The sequence below is a fragment of the Maylandia zebra genome, linkage group LG20 (assembly GCF_041146795.1).
Source record: "Maylandia zebra isolate NMK-2024a linkage group LG20, Mzebra_GT3a, whole genome shotgun sequence".
In the NCBI taxonomy this organism is placed as follows: domain Eukaryota; kingdom Metazoa; phylum Chordata; class Actinopteri; order Cichliformes; family Cichlidae; genus Maylandia; species Maylandia zebra.
Window position 1 is genome coordinate 2,084,173 of NC_135186.1, and position 21,552 is coordinate 2,105,724.

Sequence of the window (21,552 nt, forward strand, 5' to 3'; positions counted from 1 at the left end):
TGATCCTCGCCCCCTAAAAACACATCTGATCAAACGGGGCAAAGAAGTCAAGTGAGTGAAAAGGAAATAATGACTTTATGCTGCTAACTAGGAGTGACCCAGCGTGTGAACAACTGGCTAACTTAATGTTGAAATGGAAGCAGTCTGTTCGCCCTTGCACTGGGGCCCTTGGGGGAGGCTTTCTTTGACCCTTGGGGACCCCCCCTCCTCCTTGACCTCATCCACAGAATTACTGCACTTCAGTGTGTGGATCCTCCAGCTTTCAGTGGCTGGAAAAAGATCATGTAGAGGAACCAGAGGTAAAAGTCCCATTGAACCTCAGCACTGTTAAAATCATAAATCACCCAGCATATGGAAGAATTTCAGGAATCCAGCGCTGTCTGCTTCTTCTTCCTTACACTCCCCTCCCCTCTTCCTGCCTCTTTGTAAATGAACATATTTTTTCGAGGAGAACTTTTCTTGCCATGTGTCTTTCTCTCTTTTGCCCTTTATTATATTTCTCCTAAATTACCCAGCTGTCACCACCTCTTCTCTACAGATGTGGTGTGGACGTGGCTTTATTTAGATCGAAATGTTCATAGACTTATAGGTGCTATATAACTCCCCTGACACCTACTGAGGCGTGCTGCAAATGGTGTCAAATATTTACCAAATGCCAGCTGATGAAGCGATGAATTAGGAGCAGGAAGGCATTCCATCCAGAACAACTAGGGGATCAACTTCCTTGTTACCCCCCCATTTCATAGCTGTCAGTGGTCATCTGTGATAGCTCATTTACAGCAACACAACTCTTATACATCACATAGCATGCTTATAACTCGTGCGCAGTATCGACACCAGGCCTCACGTTATCAAGAATAAGACAGGAATTGCTCCTTTGGAAGTTGCAATCTATCTGATAAACTCTGGAGATTCAGGAGAACATGTGACCCACTTCTATCAAATGCGTGCATAACGCCCTCCCCCCCAATTTTAAAATCAAAAATAGATGATTAAAAATAACCCTTCCATGACTCTGTTTACATTTCAGAATCCACATGTCACAGTGACACAGTCAACGCCATTTAAAAAAGAAGTCTTCTCATTGTTCTTTAAGATAATATGTTGTCATAAGTGACTGAATGCCACTGGTCTCTGGTGCAGCCCTATAGGATGTTGGAAGGGCTTCTACGCTACACAACTAACATGCCCCCTGAGTGGGAGGCCAGCCCCAACTTGCAGCACTACAATTTGGCTATTGAAAAGGCAAAGGCTGGGAAGGAGGAGGCAAGAGATCTTGTCATGGTGCCCAATGGGTTCAGAGCTTGTGGTTGGAGTGCTGGAAAGACTGCCTTGTCTCAGTGATTAATGGTGGGGAACTCATAGGCAGAAGTGAGGGAGAGGCTTATGTGGCGGGACTGTGCAACATGAATGCACAATACTACGGAGTTTTCAGTGAATCTAAAGCACGCCTTAATTTGATTACATTTGGGATCTAATCCAGGAATCTTTAATCATAAAAATACTGCTGGAGAAAAAAAAATGTAAGTCTAATCAGCGATGAATAGGGTAAACATTGCACAAGAGCTACAGTTTTCCCACATTCATTTATTAAGCCTGTACAGTAGGTGACATCTCAATTAATCAATAGAAGTATCAAAGACTTGCCGTATCATTTAATAGTTTTAACAAAAATATAACATCATTCAAAACGAACATTAATTTGCCCATTTAACACTTACTAATATTTCACACAACCTGCTATTTAGATGAAAACAAAAATCCTAATGTAACACTTAGAAAATGACAACCACTTAGCAATTGTCTGACAACAGGAAGGCAATGGAAAACTCACTCAAAAGTCTACATCATGCATGCATTAACCATGCGCAATACACGCGTAAGATTACAGAACAAAAACATGTAATTATTACTTCATGTCTTGTGCATGCTGTGTGTATGTACAAAAAGCACAGCAAGTTTGAGGCCCTGCAGTCTTCAGTCACTGTGTTTGAGAAACACAAAAGATATCGCTGTAGGTTTCCTTTAATTAAGATGTGTTCATATGGTTTAATTAAAATGTTCCATGAATGCTGAAAGGGTGTGTTGAGGGAACTTCAACCCTGCTGATCAGACTCATCCTCCAGTCTTTCATAAGTAAGTGAAAGTATGTATCATATTGAGATTTTGATGAGCACAGGAGGAGTTGGCCATTATGGGGCCCTAGGGCCACTTTGAAATGCCAGCATGGTGATGACTATCTATGCCCGTAAAGGAGGCCGATGGACCATTTGCAACAGATGGAAGTATGCAGTTCAAATGGGCCAGGTCTGATGGCTGAATATACTGACCACTATTGCTGTTGCTGAAAGAGCCAAATAGAGAGGCGTGCAAGTCTGAGGAGGAGGAAGTTCTAACAATGTTTGCATCTGGAAAATTCAGGTGGTCTGCAAAGGAGGTTGAGCTGGGGGACAGGTTGCAGGTGGCCAACTGAGATAAACTTGTCATCTTTCCATACTTCTGCTCCTTCTTGTACCTCATCCTGCGGTTTTGAAACCAGATCTTAACCTGACGATCAGTGAGCTGGAGCCCAGCAGCCATCTCCAGCCTCCTAGGACGACACAGGTAAGGGCTGAAGTGGAACTCCTTCTCCAGCTCCAGCAGCTGGTTGTTGGTAAAGGCTGTCCTCTCCCTCTTCACACTTTGCCTTCCTCTACCTGATAGACCAGCTGCCATGCCACTGCTGACTGATGATGGAGGAAGCACATAAAGAAGAGAGGGTGTTAAAAGGAAAACATCTAACAGTTCTATCCTGAAATGTATAACCTGCACATGGAAGACTTCAAGTGCCAGGGAGGCCCGTGTTAATCCTCAGACAATCAACCTGTGACCAAGTAAGAGCCCTCAGCTCTTCCTGCACATTCAGTCACGGTTGAGACGCTATACAAGACTGGCTGTCTACTGTGTCATGTGTTCAGGGAAAGTTACCTCCCGAAGAAGCAGTCTGGGGGAAACATCTGACGCCACTACGGCTGCCTGACAGAACACATTAATCAGAGCTACACACGGAAGCAGACCTGTCAAATCCTCATCTCAGTCACTTAAAAGGTACCTTGGGACCACCACTGAAAATAACCACCATTAGGGATTCAATTTGACATGTATATGAGCAGCACCAGGCTCTGTTGATAATAATGTAACAAAGCCAGGGTTAATGGATACTTAATAAGACCTATAGTGAAAACTATATAACAATAATCTGCCGCACTGGAGGACTGCTTCCTTGTTATATGTCAGCATGTCGACACAGCAAAGTTTAACTATTTCAAAGATTTAAAAAGAAAGAAAAAAACCCAGCATGATTACAACATTAAATTAAAAAAAATCAAAAAGTTTTTCTCTCTCTCTTTTTTTTTTAAATATATGGAGATTTTGCTCTCAAAATAAACACACTCGCCTCTATAGTCGTGATGTGATAGAATTAATGAACTGATACAATCCATTTTGAGACCGTGTCAAGAGATGACAGATCGCAGAGTGCTTATTTCCCTTTTTTTTTTGTGGATTAAAAGAAGTGTTTGTGCAGCATTTGTGCTGCAGCTTGTCTGTTTGGAACATCACTTTGCCTGCAGGACTGGAAAAACAGCCCCGTATGCTGTGAGCATGACAGTGGCATTTGGTTAACTGTTCAGTAACACCAGCACTCATTCATTGACAAAGCAGAAAGAGCGCTCACATTAGAACAAAGTTCTCTTAAGTGTGATCAAGCAGATGACTTTGACCACTCTTGAAAAGTTACTTTGCTGTAGCTGTTCTGCTTCCAAAGAAAGGTAACAAAGACAGTGAGTGTTTGAGTTACATATCAGTCGAAAAAAAGAAACATTTAAAAAGAGGGAAAAACGTGTTTGTAAAGAGCCTAATGAAGCTTCTTGTGTCACAAATATTTTGAACACTCAGTGTCAGCTTTAAAAAGGCACAGATAATGAACAAAACCAGTTACCAGACTGTTCAGAGCCAGTGGTCCGTGGATTCATCCAGGGAAAAATTACTTCTGAGCGGCAGATGGTGAGTAGACTGCAGCTCCTGCTCTTGATGTCCAGCTTGCCCTTGCCATGGCAGTGAACCACGGGCTCCAGTGGGCACTCAGATTGTTCATCTGGGTTCAACCTGGAACTGACACGAGAAGAGGAGGTCATGTTTTGCTGATTAAGTTCTGCTTCTTGGCCTCCTCCTCCTCCTTCATTGTATCCCGCGCTTAATTTTGGCACCTGTCCAGAGCTCATAGCAAAACTGTTGCCATGCAGCTGCAGTGGGAGGGCAAACTGTTGGGGGTCCATGGACCCAGCTCATCAAACTGTTTCAAATAAAACCAGGAGTCCCTCAACAGCAGTAAAAGGCGAGGACGTGTGTCTATCTAATATTCGATCACAATTAACCTGAATGTAAAAAGGCACGCGGGAAAGTGCACTTTGAGTAACCATTTGGAACAATTGAATAATATTTACCAGAAGGGCGCCGTGGTCACGTGTGGCAGTCCTCCAATGACGGAGCTTTGGAGTTGGAAAGTAATCCGCCGGCAACTTGGAACCCAGAGGAAGCTTCTGCCATATTTCTTCAGACATTTCTATGAGCAGCCTGCATTTCTTTACCTAGGATATTAAAAATATATATAATGGAATATGAAAAGACGCCAAACGACTGTGTAATCAGTGTAAGAGAAAGAGGGAGATGTGTTTAAACGGAGAAACAAACATTAGGAGAAAGGGGGGGAGACAGACAAAGCTTACACGCGCGGTGAGGAGCATTTCATTAGAAACTGGGCGCAGATTTCTTGTAATATTGTTACTCTTTTGACAGGACTCATTTTCTCGTTTTATTTTTGAAGGAACCGCCGCTCGCAGCCACACATCCTGAACTTTTTGGTGGTAGGTTTGAACAAATACGATGCGAGGACTTTTTTCCTCTGCGCTACAATACGCGTCTGTGAGGTGGAATAAGAGATGGTTAATAACTGGTTATAGATCACAGCTCATTATTCTGCTGAAGCTTTTCTAGGTGTAAAATTATTAAAAAAGAAATTGCGCTCCTTGTTTGCTTGTTTGTTTGTTTGTTTTTTCCCCAGTCAAACGCTATTATAAATAATGGTGCTTATTCGCGTATTTTCATTCTACTAGGGGCACTAACTGGAGTAAATCTGTTTCAAGTCTGTAAAACGAAATCATTACGCTTATTTTGGATAACTTAGTCTGAAACGCATTTAAATACCTATTATAAATCGGCGGGTTTTATAAACACACAGAGCGTGTGTTTATAACAGTGTAGCTTTGGCTTAATGGGATTCACTGGGAGTGGTCAAACAAAGACATGACAGTCATTGCCACACAAAGACAAAGGAGGCAATCGTCAAAGATGTTTTTTTTCTACAGGACAATTCAACGCATTTGCATTAATCAGGCATCACTGTACAGCATCGAGTCCACTGACGGTGGCTCCAGGAGGCAACACTCAAACACTATGGACATCTTTTGGAGGAATTAAATTCCTCCTTCTGCACGAAGGCGTGAACCCAAACATGAGATGCTCAGTTAAAGGCTCTTGCGCGCCTATTTGCAGCCACAGTGTCAAACATCCAAGACAACTGGGACTTCGCTATGAAGGCGTAAAACACCTAAATAAAATATGAATTTTTCAACTTCATTTTAAAACCCATAATAAATATTTTTTTCTAGGAGAAGTTATTTGGTATAAAAGCTACATCAATTGTGGCCTAACTGAGTTATACTGTAGGGAAAAAGAACTCATAAAACGTGTTTGTTTAATTCCAGCAATGCGCAATTTTATGCAAAACGGCCACATAACGAGAATAATGAATCTATCACAAAATTATAAATAGTGCTCCCTAAAACATGTTCTAAATGAGAAGGTTTGGGAGACTATACTGAATATTCCAAGCCAGTATTAATCTTAGCTGAACCATGTTTTGGATGTAAGCTCCTTCTGGTGTTTCAGTACAAAGCTGCAAAGCTGTCGAGAAAACCCTCTTTAGATGTCTCAGAGGTGATGGATTATGCACTCAGGGTTTGCGTGGAAAGAGAGGAGCCTTCCTCCTTCTCCGTTTCACCCCTGCTGCCACTATCACCGATGTTTTACCTGAACCTTTAGAGTGGTGTCACATCCTGAGATTTTTTATTTTTATTTTATTTTATTAGTTGAATTTATTTTTACGTAATGAAATATTTTATATGAAATCAAGGACACGAAACAACTGCTGCCATAGCACAATGCTTACAACATTAATATAATTTCAATTTGACTGCTGAGGCATTAAAAATGTTTGTTGACACTAAAAACTACAGTGTTGATATTTCTTTTCCGCCCTTTTGAATTGTAGCCAGTTAAATAAAGTCTGTGGAAAGGTTTAGTACTTAAATTTAAATTGGCTAAAGGTTAAATTTGTCATTTCCACTGTGAGGTAAATGTGGGCCAGCAAAACTAAATAAACTGATAAAACCCTGACATATGTTTGTGTTTTCGTCTCACGCATAAATAAATCTATTATTAGTAGTAAAAGCAGCATTAGTGTTATTATCAGCTGAATAAGGCAGTGTACATCAGGACTGACTGAAAGTGGGGAAAGTAATTAAATTCGTTTTGTTTTCCTTACCTCACACCCTTGAACATACTCTCTGAATTGGAGATAGAATCTATGATATACTAGCTCAGCAAGACCATAATTTAGCTCCTCCGCGCCTCCACCACAATTCTCCGTGAACTCTGTTTGAACCGCCTCAGTGGCAATAAATCATTTTTCTCTCTCACACAAAAGCGCGCCGGTCGCTCTGGGTGTCAACCCTTTTACAATTCCTCCTTACCTTCTCCGCTCTCTCGCCTGCTGACACAAACAACCAAGGAAATTGTCTATAAACTTTTATTTTTCACAACAATAACGCAGACAGAAAATGGTACTGCAGAATATCCGCAGCTGCGCACAAACGGTGAAATCCGGCAGATGCAACACAATTACGTTTTTCTTTTCTGTCTTTCCCCATATATATGGGCACGCGGGAAAGTGCACACACACACACACACACACACACACACACACACACACACACACACACACACACACACACACACACACACACACACATATATATATCTTCCATATAAGAAAAAAAATCTATAAATAGCTCACAAAGCACAAAGGAAGCACGGATCAGTTAATGTATTTCCAGGGGACAGAGCTCCGCAGATAAAGGGAGACTGAGAGAGAGCTGGGGAGAAGACGTTAATGGGCAGAGGATGCTGTCGGTTAAAACGGTGCATACAAATGGCGCTGTCTTGGCAGAGCAAGGAGAAGATTTATGGGCCCGGTGCCCTATATTGCTGTAAACAATGCAGAGTGAAATGAAAAGACTAGAGTTTGCAGACTGCACTTCATAAGTGAGTAAAAGACAGACAATGACAATTTCCCAAACTAGTCCCGACTTTCCTATAAGCATGTGCATTAACATGAAGTATTAATTTGGGCCTAACTCTGATGTAAATCGTGGCCAGTCTGGAGAATAGAGACAAACCTCAGTACCGTACTGAAAAGGTGCAATTTAAAAGTGCAATAATTAAAATAACACTCAAAATATTTTTGCTTGTTTTTGAGTGTTTAGGCCTATCTATCTATCTATCTATCTATCTATCTATCTATCTATCTATCTATCTATCTATCTATCTATCTATCTATCTATCTATCTATCTATCTATCTATCTATCTATCTATCTATCTATCTAAACCTATATACAGAACAACCTAAAGGGAAAACCTGAACGTTAACCCCTCCAGTAAGAAGATCAGGTGGCTTCAAGCTGTGGGGTAAATTTTACTGACATTGTTTGGATCCAGTTGTTAGCTTAGAAGGAAGTGTGCAAAAGTTGTCCTAAGTAATCATCTTTATCCTTTGATTAACAATTTCTACCCAAATGGGGTCTCTTCCAACAAGATCACTCACCCATCCACTGGGCACAAGGTCACTGAATGGTTTAGTGGGTATGAGAATGGTCTGACTCAAACTTTATCATATCAGAGCTCAAATCATCTGAAGACCTATGGGAGATTTTAGTGACCTCCACCGCACCATCATCCTCAAATCAAAAACTGGGCTTATCTTTCCAGCAGAGTTCAGGAGAATTGAAGGATCGATGCCAAGTTGCATAGAATCTGTTCCGGCGACTAGTACCTTACTAAGACATTTTATGTTGTTTTTTCCTTTAATTGATAAATATACATGCTTTACGCGGTATTTATTTGTTTACTTATTGTATAGTTTATTTTAAAGTCCTGCATCTTAGATAACAGAGGTCATTTGACCCTTCGCGTTAACATCCAATCAAATACAGTACACACAAAGTTAAACTGCAGCAGCAGCAGCAGCTGTCAAAGTGCTCAAAGTTCTGCATGATATGCAACTGGTGGTCACGCAAATACACCGGATAATCGTTTTCAGAGAACAAATCAAATAAAAACCGCATTTCGCTAAACTTCTGCATAATCATGGATCTATAGTCTCAGGATCGCATATTCAGAACACTTTTGCTAATGAAAAGCGAATAACATAATCATAACTCAATCTAGTGACTGTCTGGGCCCCTTGTGACACCTCTAACGGAAGAAAATGACTGTAATTTCGAAGGTCCTCAACGATGCAGCAAATGGGCTAATTAAATATTTCTCAGCGAGGCGTTATGATGACAGAAAGTATACTCGTAAGTTTATCCAGGCCATCATTTCCTGTGCGATGTCAACTCTACAGTGGGACACCAGTCCAAGCTGCTTCGTCGTCTCCTGCTTGAAATGTTTTCCAGCGCCGACACTAAATCATTTTTAACATTTCTGATGGCTTTTTAAAATCTAGTTTTATGTAAATTAATCAAACTCTACCTCCACCACGCATGCGCGCACACACCAGGCCGACGCATTTGCTCCCTTGAGTGAACGGATAGGAGAGAGATTTACGGATTTATGACACACCCACTGCTGGTCAATGTGAGACAGCCTCTCTATCCCTGGAAAATAGCAGCATGACCCCTGTTTCAACTCTCAGCCTTTATGCAGCTGCCATGGCTGCCGTTTAAACACACTACAGGATAACAATGCACCGGCCCGGACCTTTTATGACAAACCAAAGTGACTGAAGAAGACACTCACCTGGGACGAGTTTGAAACAGTTTGCACTTAACCCGGCGCAGACAACAAAAGCAGGCAATCAAGCGCGCAAGCGTCACAACACAGGCGCTTCCGTGTTTCATATTTGGGTTTGTTCAAACATTTCGATTGGTGTTTGTGTGCAAAGTTCTTCTTTTTTCATACATATATCTTCACAGAGAAAGTCCTCGCCTGAGGTGCTCGTAAAGCACATGCAGCCTGCAGCAGTGCAATGTGAGCTGAAATTCATGTGTGATTCAACAGTCTCAAGTCAGAGACGAAACCAGTTAGCTGAGTAGAGACTGAGGAATTTATACACTCAACTTCAAACACACAAAATGCACCAGATCTCTGAAAGGCGGTGAGTTTAACAATAACTCATATCAAATGAATTCTTCAGATTCAGCCCGGGGGGCGGGGGCAAAATAATAAAGGCAAAAAAGACCATGACCTAAAAAGCTGAATGGAGTGAAACCAAAAATACTTCATTCTAAACTTAAAGAATTAAACTGCTATCCATTCGTGTAGATCTTGTCACAGGTAAGGCCGTATTACTTTGAAGTTTACGCTCTTTCTTGGATCACGTGAGAAGAGAAAACGAAAATATTTGTGTACGCGATGATTCATTTTCTATCGTTAAATTTAATGCAGTTAAACATTTGTGTTGCTATGAGGAAAAGTTTCCATTGTGTATAAGAACAAAGTTAAAAAAAACAAAAAACAAAAAGCAGCAGAGTGACACTGATTTATGACTGACTGGCCTTTTGTTTGAATAGCAATAATATTAAACCGCACGTTTTGTTTATTCCCATAATAAATCAGACAACGCCTAATACAGGTGTATTAGTTAAATCCCTGGCAACGCTAAGTCAAATTGTGCCTCATACACTCTCATTCCATTTAACGCAAATCTTCAGTTACAAGAGCTCAAACAAAGAGGGACATGTCGTCATTGTTCGAAGTGTAATTCGAGCTGCACCTGTACAGACACGATGAGGAGGATGAATTATCACATAAACAACTGACAGACGGTGAGATTAGTTTGGCTTTCAGTGTCAACTGTTTATCCTGGAAGACGGGCTGTTGAATATTTTTCCATCAACGTTGAATATTTGGTTCACACCAGAAAGATCAAAGCGCTCTAACACGCTGAAATCTGCCTGCAAAACCGGATAAGAGTTTTCGAATATCATTTTTAAAAAAGCGGGTAGTGATTTGCCCCATCAATAATATCTCAAGTGTTGACATCATCGCTTATATTTTCGAGCATCTTCTACTTCTAACAAAACTTAATTAGTAATCTGTTCTGAAGTTCGCTCTCCTCTGTGTCAGGGAAAAAAATGCATGTGGCTAAAAATACAAGTTTGGGGAAGTGCCGAGCCTCCATGGGAAGTTTGAAGGTTTTTGAAGGTCTTTGTCCATAAACTAATCAAAATGACCAACTGTCCCAGTACTGTCAGAAACATCTATAATTGGCAGCTCACGTCTGAATGTAAGCGCTGACCGGAGACCAGCTATTCTCTTAAGCCACACAGGAGTCATGTGACTGCATCAAGAGACACTCTTTTTAAATGCTCCTGTTTGGGTATGGGGTCTTCAGGGAACTAAAAGGGTAGTTTTGTTTACATCTTATTTATAATTTCAATTTAAAAAATAACTTTTTAAATACGTATACAAAACAATATTTCTTCCTTTCCTTCTTTTCTCAGACAGACTTAAAAAAATATTTATATATGTATGTTGCCACTCCATTAACTGCAGTAAAGGTTACCACAAAACTTTGCCACTTTGATTTGGAAACGACTTCACGGGAGATCGAAAGATTGTTAAATTAAAGAAGAAGGTGTCTGTGTGGAAATCCTGCAATTCTGCTGGATGCAAGGAAGAGAACCGTCCGAGAGTTCAGCCCTGTCCAGTGTCGTCGCCCCCACCCCGCCAAATTAACAAAAGAAGAAACACATTGAGTGATCCCCCGCAGCAGGCCTCTCTATCGGCACAACGCAGAAAAGAAAGCCGAGGCCGAAGGGGACCAGCGAGGGCGCACACAGAAGGTACACGTATAGAGAGTGAGTTGGGTCACAGGGTTGGAGAGGTCGGCCATCCAGACTGAAATGAGCCTAATGGGACAGAAAATGTGTCCCCGAGGTGAACTCGGCCTTCTACCATTTCGCCCCCAAACTTCAATAAAGTACCTTTTCAGCTTCGCGACATGGAGGCGACAGGGCCTAGAAAGAGGCTGGAGGGATGCTGGGACTGTGGCGAGCACATTAATTTCTCTAATCTGTCCAGCAACATAAAGGCTTCTGGATTCATTTTTCAGCGCCGTCTCACCACTATTCTACTGCCTATCCAAAGCCCTGTCCAAAAAGTAGGTTTGAACCTCTTTGGTCCAGCTTAAAGTCCAACTTAACTTTCACATTTGTGGGAAAAGCAGTCAAATAAAAAGAAAAGTGGCATAGGATGCGACCCCGTCTACATAATATTTGATAAGATCAAAACTGGTTGTTGTCAGAGCTGTTTTCCAGAACAGAGCACAAAGCTCTATGGGGAAAGATTGATGATGGAAAATACCTCATCCTTTTGTGCTCTTTTGCCTCCCACTACGCGAGGCATTTTATAAGGCCTATTCATGTCACAATTTCAATAATCTATCAAATTCTTGCGCGTCTTTGGACTCAAGCCATTTTTAAACCGAAATCCTTCTTCCCAAAAAAAAAAAAAAAAAGAAAAAGAAAAAGGGGGGAAAATGGGAGACAAAATGAAAGCACTTCAGGCACTTCAGTTGATGATTCAGTTAAAAAGACTTTCTTCAAATTATTGCATCAGTCCAGCAGGTTTTCAGCAGCAAAGAGTCCTGCAGTGAGTTGGTCCCCCTGCCAGATGAAAGTCGCACGATGACGTTGCACAGAGACGCCTTAGCGCCGTTTTTGAAGTTTCTACAGTCTCGCGAGCTGCAGCATACTACGGAGGCAAACTGCCCACTGGGGAGTCAGCAGACAAATGAGCCAAAGTGTTTATACAAGCAAGAGTCAAAGAGTGAGCAGACAAGAAAACAACAGCATTCCTTTTTGTGGAGAGGGCACTGCTTTAGATCAATTTAAAAAAAATGTTTAAAAAACAAAACCAAAGGTAAACTAGTGTACTTCATCAGCATCTTCACTCAGATATTTAACGAAGACCACACGACGCATTATACTGAATCTATCGGCAGATCACGACTTTATTTTTTTTATTCATTTCACATTTGAAAACCCAGTCGCATGGCGCAGAGGACTATAGAAAAGCAGGGCAACCACTATTGTTACAAAATGAATAATTTCACAACAATCTAAAATCTCTAACACATTGCAAATGTACTCTAAATTAAACGCATGCATCTTTGTGTTCAAGTCAGGACGAAGGAAGCGAGTAGCTTCTTTTGTAGCACTGGCAGAGGCAGTGCAGTGTGGACTGGAGGGCCTCAGTGGCTTGTCTAATTGAATGCCCTTCAGACTGATGAGGTTGCACGTATACTGCACAGCGCAAACTATTTCATTTTCATATTTCAGAAATAACTTCAATCCATTATGAGTGAAGCTTTAACACGCACACACACACTCACACACACACACACACACACACACACACACACACACACACACACACACACACACACACACACACACACACACACAGTGTCTGTACACATTGCAAATATAAACACGCAAAAAAGGGAGCTGCAGGATTGACAAACACAGTTTAAAAACACAGTGATTTTTGTTTCCCTCGTGAAATGTCCAGTATTCACACATCTGTACACTTTTAAGGATCTCCTCCAATTTGCAACAGTAGACCTCACCTTACCTAAAATGAACTTGGAACAAACGTATTTAAAACTAGTAGACACTCACTGTTTTATTGACCAATATGATTAGCACAAGTACACTAAACTCCGTTTATTGCATTTCACAATAATCTGCTTTGAACGGTCTAAAACACAACATCAACACTACAAAACTAAATTGCAAAAAATTGAAAAAGAAAAAGAAAAATCCTGTTTCTGAAATACACGAGGTAATTCACACATTGTTATTCTCCTAAACATACAAGTTCAAGATCAATGGTGTGTTCCAGCTTTCTTTTTTATATACCAAAAATAACTATTATTATAGTGATTTCCTTCCAGTGTTGTTTGAAATAAATAGATTGTGCATTTCACCTTGGGCAGCAGGGCAAAAGAATGGCCCACAATAACATTTTGATAAAATGTATATTTTTTTCTACTTTTTCATCCTTCATTCAAAACATTTTTTAATAAAAAACATCATTTTAATTGAACTTCAAATAAATTAAACCCTGTGTCACGTAAAAATAATTCATCGGTATTCGCAGTAATCCATGCTATATAACATGCATTTTATATAACTTTGGACTTAAAGGAAACCGCACAAGATAGCTACGAAAACAAAATATATAAGTGTTCTATAAATAACCAGTTCTTATTCTACCCCCAGTAATGGTTCGTGGTTTTATAACCTGGTAATATCCTCGCCATGCTGAGCTCCGGTAAGTTCGTCGGGGGCCCCGGTGTTAGTGGCCGAGGCAGCGGCAACAGCGCCGGCTGCTGAGCTTGTGTTGGACCCGGAGGAAGAGGAGGAGGATCTCACTTTGGTGTTCGGGAGCCTGTGATCCTTTTTCCATTTCATCCTGCGGTTTTGAAACCAGATTTTAATCTGCCGCTCGGAGAGAACCAGGGTGTGTGCGATCTCGATGCGCCTCCGCCGAGTTAAATATCGGTTATAGTGGAATTCCTTCTCCAATTCTAAGACTTGCTGCCGGGTGTATGCTGTCCTAGACCGCTTGGGCTCCGTCCCATTGTAACCAGAGTTCACTGGAAGAAGGAGAAGAGGAGAGAAAGGGAGACAGAGAACGGAGGAAAGGAGGGGTAAACAAGAATGGCCTCAACTGAGATATGGCTGGAAAGATTTATTGGTTATGAATGTTTAGCTGTTTGAGAAATTTAAATGGGAAGTTAAGAACTTCTCAGCGTAATGAGAGGACACTCACATCCAACTATGAGCTAAATTATTAATGCAAGATTACAAAGCTCAGATTTTTTTCTTATTCATTTCTCCCCCTCTCTCCATCGCGCAATACATAACAGCAGAAGCCACATGGTGATACGGCTGCCCTGAGTATACCTCGGCTATAAAATTTATGGTGGGTGTAATTACCAATGCCGAGTCGTAAATCCGCCTCAATTGTGCCATTTCAAAGGCTTCCCTGCTATCGGAGCAGGGGCTGGCAACGAGATGGGAGTCAGAGGGACTGATAAAGGGAGGGAAGGGGAGAGAGGAGCATGAGGAGTGCAGGGAACATAAACACACAAGTTGCCTACCAGTGCTGACGTGAATTTTCTTCATCCATGGGTACACCACAGGCTGTTTGGAGGAGGCTGTGCTGTTTGGATGCTCCGGGGTAGCTTGGTTGCAGGCGGAGGTTGCGGCCGGTGGGGTGGCGGGGGACATGGACAACTGTGGGGTTTCACATGAAGCAGGTTGCCCTTTCCCTGTCAGTAGATGCGCAGAATGGGGTATTCCATGTCCCCTTGGCGTGTCAGGTTCAGGGATGCTTGCACAGTTAAACTGGCGCTCTTGGTAGCTCGCCCGCGGAGGATATAACTCCTGATGGTGATGCTGGTAGCCAGTGTCCCTTGCGCGGCTGTAATATTCTGGACTATGCTCGGGGATGTAGTTATTTTGCGAATATTCCTCGCATGGAGGAAATTTCGGATCAATGTAGTTAGACTCCATCAAATACGAGCTCATGATCATTAATTTCTGGAGTGGAAAATAATTTTTCTAGCTTTGTCGTTTTTCTGCTCCATAAAGCCCTCCTACTTGCGAGCAGCCCTGTAAAGTTACTTTTACCACGTGACCCAATGGCCCAATAGCAGGGTAAGAGGTAGTTCCCGGATAAGGAACCAGAGGTATTTAGCATACCTACAGTCGCCATTGTGGGCACAAATCTTTCTCTCTCGCTCTCTCTCTCTTTCTCTCTTTCTCTCTCTCTCTCTCTCTCTCTGGCTGCGTTACCAAGGCAATTGATCTTGGGGACAAAACTAGTAGCTAGTTGCTGACCAAGGAAAAAATATAACAGGCAAATACAGTGGTCTCAATTATTCAAAGGGACAAGGATGAGGTGCAACAACAAACCAGTCATTGTGTTAGTTATAACACCTGATTAACAAAGACTGTCTCTGACAACAAAGCTTCAGCTGTGACACAGCCCAGGGTTGTGTCACATAAATTCTTTCTTTCTTTCTTTCTTTCTTTCTTTCTTTCTTTCTTTCTTTCTTTCTTTCTTTCTTTCTTTCTTTCTTTCTCTCCTATAAAACATTTCAGCAGTAACATAGGTAGGTCAGTGGAGAGGTGGAGAGGTGAATGGTCTCCAGCTTTTGAGGAGATGAAGACTGATCATTTGTGGTGCTGGACAGAAGTGGACAGAGAGAAACAATCTGCCTCAGTGGCAGGTTCTTCAACAATGAGAAATTTTGGTCTATCTATTTCGAATCCATATTAATTTCTTTAAAACTACACACTTGTATGGATTTTTTCAGCTTTTAAATGAAAATTGGTAAGAATAATCAGAATCAGAATGCTTTATTAATCCCTGCGGAAATTATGTGGCCACAGTAGCTCCAAGACAGTAAGAACAGTAACTAACTAAACTAAATTAAATAATACAGTATATTACAAAATTACAAAATATAACAAAAAAGATTTAAAAGATACAAATGGCTCAGTTATGAATATCCCAGTATATAGCATTAAGACTGGGACTGAATTACAGAAGGATTCTGTATCTGAGGTTGCTGCTTTAAAGTCACAGTAGCCAAAATCTGTTGGAACAAAAGCTGCAAAATGCTTTACAACATAAAAGATTTTAAGAGTGCATCCATGGTGCTTCTATTCTATCCTACAGAAAGACAAAGCTAAACTCTTTTAATCTCTAACCTTTGCTTCCATAAGGCACCATAGAAAACAAAACATTGCATAAATCCAAATTTGAATATAAACCCTGACATGCCACAGACGAAAATGTCATAGACACAACAAAACTGCAACACAAATGTGGGCTAAGCAGGCGTCAAACATCCAACTGATCAAACTTACATAATATCACTAATATGATGTCACAGATCAGGGGCACACAACCCTGCAGAGAAGCATTCACCAGGAGCTCACAAACCAGCCAGCAGTGAAACTACATCACTATTATGTCACAGAGCAGAGGGTGTAATGAGCTGCTGATTTAACTGCAGGACCAGTATTGTGTCACTGTGAAGTTGCTGCAAACAAGAGAGTCTGCTGTACACACTCTTGACTAAGTGAACATCTGTCCTAAATGCAGGATAGCAATTCATGACACGTGTAAATAGAAATCAGCCACCAGTCCTTGTGATCTTGAGTGGTGCTAATTCCCTCTTCTTCTGACTGCAGTTTTACAGCTTGAAAAAGCCCTTATCTGTTACCTGGTGCACATGTTTCTGAGCTTTGTAATGGCCCAAATAAAAGCGCAGGAACAATCAATGAACAGCATCTATGTGAGGAAAAACAACACTGTTAGGCAGATGAGACAGGCCATTGAAACTACAAGAAGTGCTGAAGAAGAACTGCAGAATGCAACATCCCGATGATTAGTAAACAAACATGGTTACGCAATGCTTCAAACTAGAATTTAAACAGTAAAATACAAACACTGAAAGTATTACAACATTTTCTTTTGTTCAGCAGCCTTTAGGCAAATCCACCCTGAAAATGTTGCATCCTAACCCTGGCTGAAGCATGACCATGAGCCAAGGCATACAGCACTGGTGGTCTATTGTTTTATTGTAAACTGATACTGCCTGGGTGTATAAACTTGTCATGTGCTGGAAGCTTCCCATTGTTTTCTCAGAATCAGCTGTAGGCAGACAGAGTGAAGTTAACCTCCCTATCACCTCAACACCCCCATGTTTCACATATATGTCTTCAGGTGGAGAGTAATAATAATAATAATAATAATAATAATAATAATAATAATAATAATAATAATAATAATAATAATAATAATAATAATAATACAATGATATATTTCCATTCAAACCATCACATTACAAGTTAAGCATCTATTTTCACAGCAGCAGTTAATACGGTTAAAAACGACGTGAAATTGCTTATCGTAATTCCGGCTGTACTGTTTGTAAAGAATGCGCACGACATTTCTATTACCCCTAGTGAGGATGTTAGAGGCGTTTTATAGAGCAATAAAAGCCGTAAATCAGTCACTTTTAAACGACCCCTGGTTCCTAACGTGTTTTACAGGGTCTGACACAGTAGTAGCCGCACACTGCACGTTCTCTGTGGCCTACCTACACAATCTGTGGCTGTCTGAGCTATGAATACACTTTGTGACAGCGTTATTGCACTGCCAGAGCCCGTGGATGGGGTGGATGCAGGCTGTATGTATCATCGTTGATGCTTGTATATGCAAAAGCAGGAAGAAAAAAATGCCAGAGAGACGTGAAGGGAAGCAGATGCAGAACAATTCATCGACTGGCGTGGTATTTCAGTTGCCCATGTATTCCTGTAGAGACGTATTTGCGACTGCTTGTACTTCACACAAATTCGGTTCTACAGGGTATACATATAGACAACTAATGTGTTTTAGGTTAGACACTGTAAAAGGTCATCTGCCGGGCAAATATCTGTGGCAAGCAGGTTATCGTGCATTTCACAGTCGTGTCACAAGAAGCATCAGAGTGGAAATACCACAGAAAGCGTGCGTCAAAGCGGATTCTGTTTATCAGGATTCAAGAAGCAAAGCCACAAACAACCCCACTCCTGCTATGGATACATCTACAAGCAAGGGAAAACACACATTTTAGGTCCTTTCTCTAAAAATAAAATATCCGTGAGTGCACACGTATGCCTACACACACACACACACACACACACACACACACACACACACACACACACACACACACACACACACAAAGCATAAAGACGCCGTACGCAGAGAACAGAAAGGGTCTCTTTTCTCAACATTCAGCCTCTGCCTTTGAGGTGCCTCCTATATGAATATTCAGCTACAAACACGAAGGATACAAAGGGACGGCGTGACAGCACACATGAAAAATAAGTTTCTATTGTTCCCAACCATTTCTTCTGCTTGCTATTACCATACTGACCGCTCGGTAACCTTTCTTGCTGCCACTCTGGAAGCTAATGAGAAAAGCCTCGGATGAAAAATGCAATATCAGACATGTGACCTGTTTCGGGGTTATTAAAAACAGCAAACATGCTCAGATTGTGAATCAATGGAATTGATTAGAGCGGTGATGCACAGGGTGCTTCAAACACTGTCAAAAAACATCTCAATCTACATATTTCTCCGCCAGCATCCCGCGCATCAATTTGATTTTTTAAAATTGATTAACAAAGCCTCCCGCCCCAACACACACAGTGAACTCCCGAGAAGTGGTAACAAAAAAATCTAACTCATATTCATTTGGATTTTTTTCATATTCTCATCAAAAGACATGCTGTTTGTCGTGCACACAACCAGTGTGAAAGGAGCTACATACACACCACCTACTCCCTCTCGCCCCATGCGCTCTGGCGGACGCATTTTAATATTAGTTAGACAGCCTGACCCGCGTTTCACCCCTCGCGTTTGACTGGTTCCAATAGTTCACTGCCAAGGATTATTGATGGAGAGACAGCAATGAATTCTTTCTCCCCACAAATGGCTTTCAGATCGTGCACCTAGTTCAATAACTAGTTATAATGTAGAAGTACAAAAAATGAGGCCCTCAGGCAGACTAATTTGATGTTTCATTTGTTCATTTGAGAAATTAAGCTTTCCCTTTTCCTCCCCTGCAAAATAACAGCCTTACAAGCGTGTTCACACATGTACATATGTAAACAAAATAAATCTGTGCAAAACTATGTGGAGGTCGTTCTGTCCACGCAGTGCTGCTCTTTTTCTTTTTTCTTTTTTTTAATTTGGTGGCCGAGTACCTGACCTGGATGCAGACAGTGCAGCAATATTGTGCTCCCTGATGAAAACGGTTACGATGCGCTTTTAATCAAACTCTTAACCTAATAGCCTTTCCACGTTTACTCTCCCCAGGTGTAATAACGTTAAGCTGTATCGTCCAGTTAAAATAAAAAGTTTTAATGAAGTGCAGACAGACTGGAGACTAGTTGGATATGAATACTCTTTAAAAAGCAGCAGCCAAGGGAGCAGAGGCGGTTTCAGAAACCAGATTCCTCCTATAAACAGTTGGTTGGTTTCGAAGCAATGATGTGGTTCATAAGACTCACTGCGCAGTTAAATCCGGCTAACTGGCACTGCAAGAAGTTGAGAGGATAGGATGGTAATTCCATCTTAAGTTTTTGTTTAGGCGTCCAATGTTGGAAATCGTAAGAAACGAGACACAGAACATAACGCCAGAGTGTCTGGATAAATTAAGTGGAAGTGCAGATATTAAGGTGGTTGCTGTCATTGAAAAAGCAACTCCGCCAGACAAGCTTTACTCTCAAATAAAGGTAGGCAGATAAGCGTGGGGCAATGCGTAACACTTACTATTAAATCCGCAGCCTCACTCACGTTGGCTCGTTGAAATGCCTGAAAAATAGAGAGAAAGAACGAAAAGAATTAAAAGGGTAATCATGACAAAATGGTTCATAAAGGTCCATAAAAAATTTCCTCATTAAGTGACAAAATGAATTTTTGCACCCAAACTGCAAAAATAAAATTCTCGAGGAAGAAATTAGCTTTATAATTTGTTCAATTAATATTTTATTTTTAAAACATGTATTAGACACCCCCCCCCCCCCCCCTCAAAAAAAAAAAAAAAAGAATAGAAAGAAAATGTTACTCAGTGTTCTCTAAATTAACGAAGCAACCTATTTGTCACGCATTTGAAGATGGCATAAACATATGCGGTGTCCGTACCATATTTCCGGTTTTTTGCTCCAATTTTAAAAAGCCACTGTATAATCTAAAAATAAATCTAAATATATAAATTGGCCACATACAAATATGAAAAGGAGATTATATAATACAATCGAAAGCCACAAATGTATTTCATTATAATGATTCCCTTCGTGTTTCCTACAGTAAATCACTCAAAGTTCAAATACAGAAAGAAACTGTTTGCATGTGTTTCCTTTTTTCCTAATGACCCGTCAGTCCGTCCCTTTGCCTCTCATATCCTCTGCTATCTACTTAAGCGAGGCTGTCCTAGAAAAGCTCTGACATGTGTAGGGCTGCTGCAGAACTGGGACCGAGGGCGGAAATTTAGGACGGGTCATTTTCAGACAGTAAAAGTAAATTTACAACCATTTTGGTATTTCCTTGGGCAAATTTTCTAAGAATAGAAATCCCAGGACTTCCAGAGCGCTGTGGAATTATGGCGGAGAGTCAATGATAATTCAAAAAAAACAAAACAACTAGTTTGTCTTCACATTGTAAATCAATTCTTGCTGAGTTAAACAAAACAACCGATGTAATAGGACTTTATGGTTTTTATTTGGGCTCAGACAAAAGGATGTTTGTGTTCACCCGGAAATGACCTCCGAGGTTTGAATGATGACAATGTCAGCTCCACAGGTCAAAGAAAGGAATACGACAGCTCAGAACATGGCAGTGAAAACGGATGTTTGTGCCATTTCACTTTTATTGCGATGCTATAAGAGTGTTTTTGGAAAGGTCTGTCCTAGTTTTTGTGAGGTTAAACCAGGTCTTTAATTCAAAGTGACTAAAAAGTACTGAGAGTAAAATTAGTTCGATTGTAATAAGCGCCCTGTAGCCCCATGAATGTGGCAAAACACACGTTAATATTTGTTTCTAATTTATTGTAAAAGAAAAAATATATTTACTAGTAATTTCTGCAGGAAAACAAATATTTTCCTTTTGTTTTGTTTCATTTTAGTGCGAGATTTATGGGAGTTAATGGGATATGACAAATGTCTGTATTACGTAAAAAAGCAACGAAATTGCTTTTGAAAAAAGGAGGAAATAAAAAATAATAATGAGAAGAAAGAGGAACTAACAATGCCCTGACTTGGACATGTTGCCCCCGCAGTGTATCACCCACACAGCAGCGTGTTATACAGTGCCCCCTATTGAAAGTGTATAATTTTTCCCTTGCACACCTGAAAGCAAACCAGGACAGACTTTACGTATTCCACATAAAGAAAATATTAAAAATAGGTTTGTAAAGCCAGGACTGGAGAGATGCGGTAAGTGGTCAGCCTTCAGTGCATTTGTGCACAACCTAAAGCCTCGAAACTCCTCATTTGGAAGAAAGCTGACTCAAATACTTTGTTTTGTGATTTTTAATT

General features: G+C 40.8%; 3 protein-coding genes across 5 annotated transcripts in view; all 3 read right to left on the bottom strand.

Annotated features, from left to right (window-relative positions):
* Positions 1–1,582: 1,582 nt before the first annotated feature.
* On the bottom strand, positions 1,583–4,456 carry LOC101471202 (uncharacterized). Its single transcript, XM_012921200.3, has 2 exons — positions 3,980–4,456; positions 1,583–2,726 (listed from the first exon to the last, which is right to left on the bottom strand). Exons 1-2 carry the CDS (start codon positions 4,314–4,316, stop codon positions 2,203–2,205), a joined length of 861 nt encoding a protein of 286 aa, XP_012776654.1. The 5' UTR covers positions 4,317–4,456; the 3' UTR covers positions 1,583–2,202.
* Positions 4,457–4,490: 34 nt separating this feature from the next.
* On the bottom strand, positions 4,491–15,001 carry hoxc4a (homeobox C4a). 2 transcript variants are annotated; one of them, XM_076878155.1, is made up of 3 exons: positions 14,553–15,001; positions 13,691–14,045; positions 4,491–4,628 (listed from the first exon to the last, which is right to left on the bottom strand). In XM_076878155.1, the coding sequence occupies exons 1-3, from the start codon at positions 14,986–14,988 to the stop codon at positions 4,625–4,627; spliced, it is 795 nt and encodes a 264-aa protein (XP_076734270.1). In that variant the 5' UTR covers positions 14,989–15,001; the 3' UTR covers positions 4,491–4,624. The 2 variants fall into 2 exon arrangements, with proteins under 2 accessions (XP_076734270.1, XP_076734269.1); XM_076878154.1 differs by lacking the exon at positions 4,491–4,628 and having other exon boundaries at positions 13,096–14,045.
* The window catches only part of LOC101472851 (homeobox protein Hox-C10a), a 54,549-nt gene continuing 37,487 nt past the window's right edge, over positions 4,491–21,552 (bottom strand). The window contains exons 3-4 of one of the 2 annotated variants that reach the window (XM_076878151.1): positions 19,790–19,831; positions 4,491–4,628 (exon numbers count right to left, since the gene is read on the bottom strand). The gene's annotated coding sequence lies outside the window, so the exon portion shown is untranslated. Of the gene's footprint in view, positions 4,629–15,575; positions 15,643–19,789; positions 19,832–21,552 lie in introns of those variants that run through there. The other variant, XM_076878152.1, reaches the window with a different exon arrangement.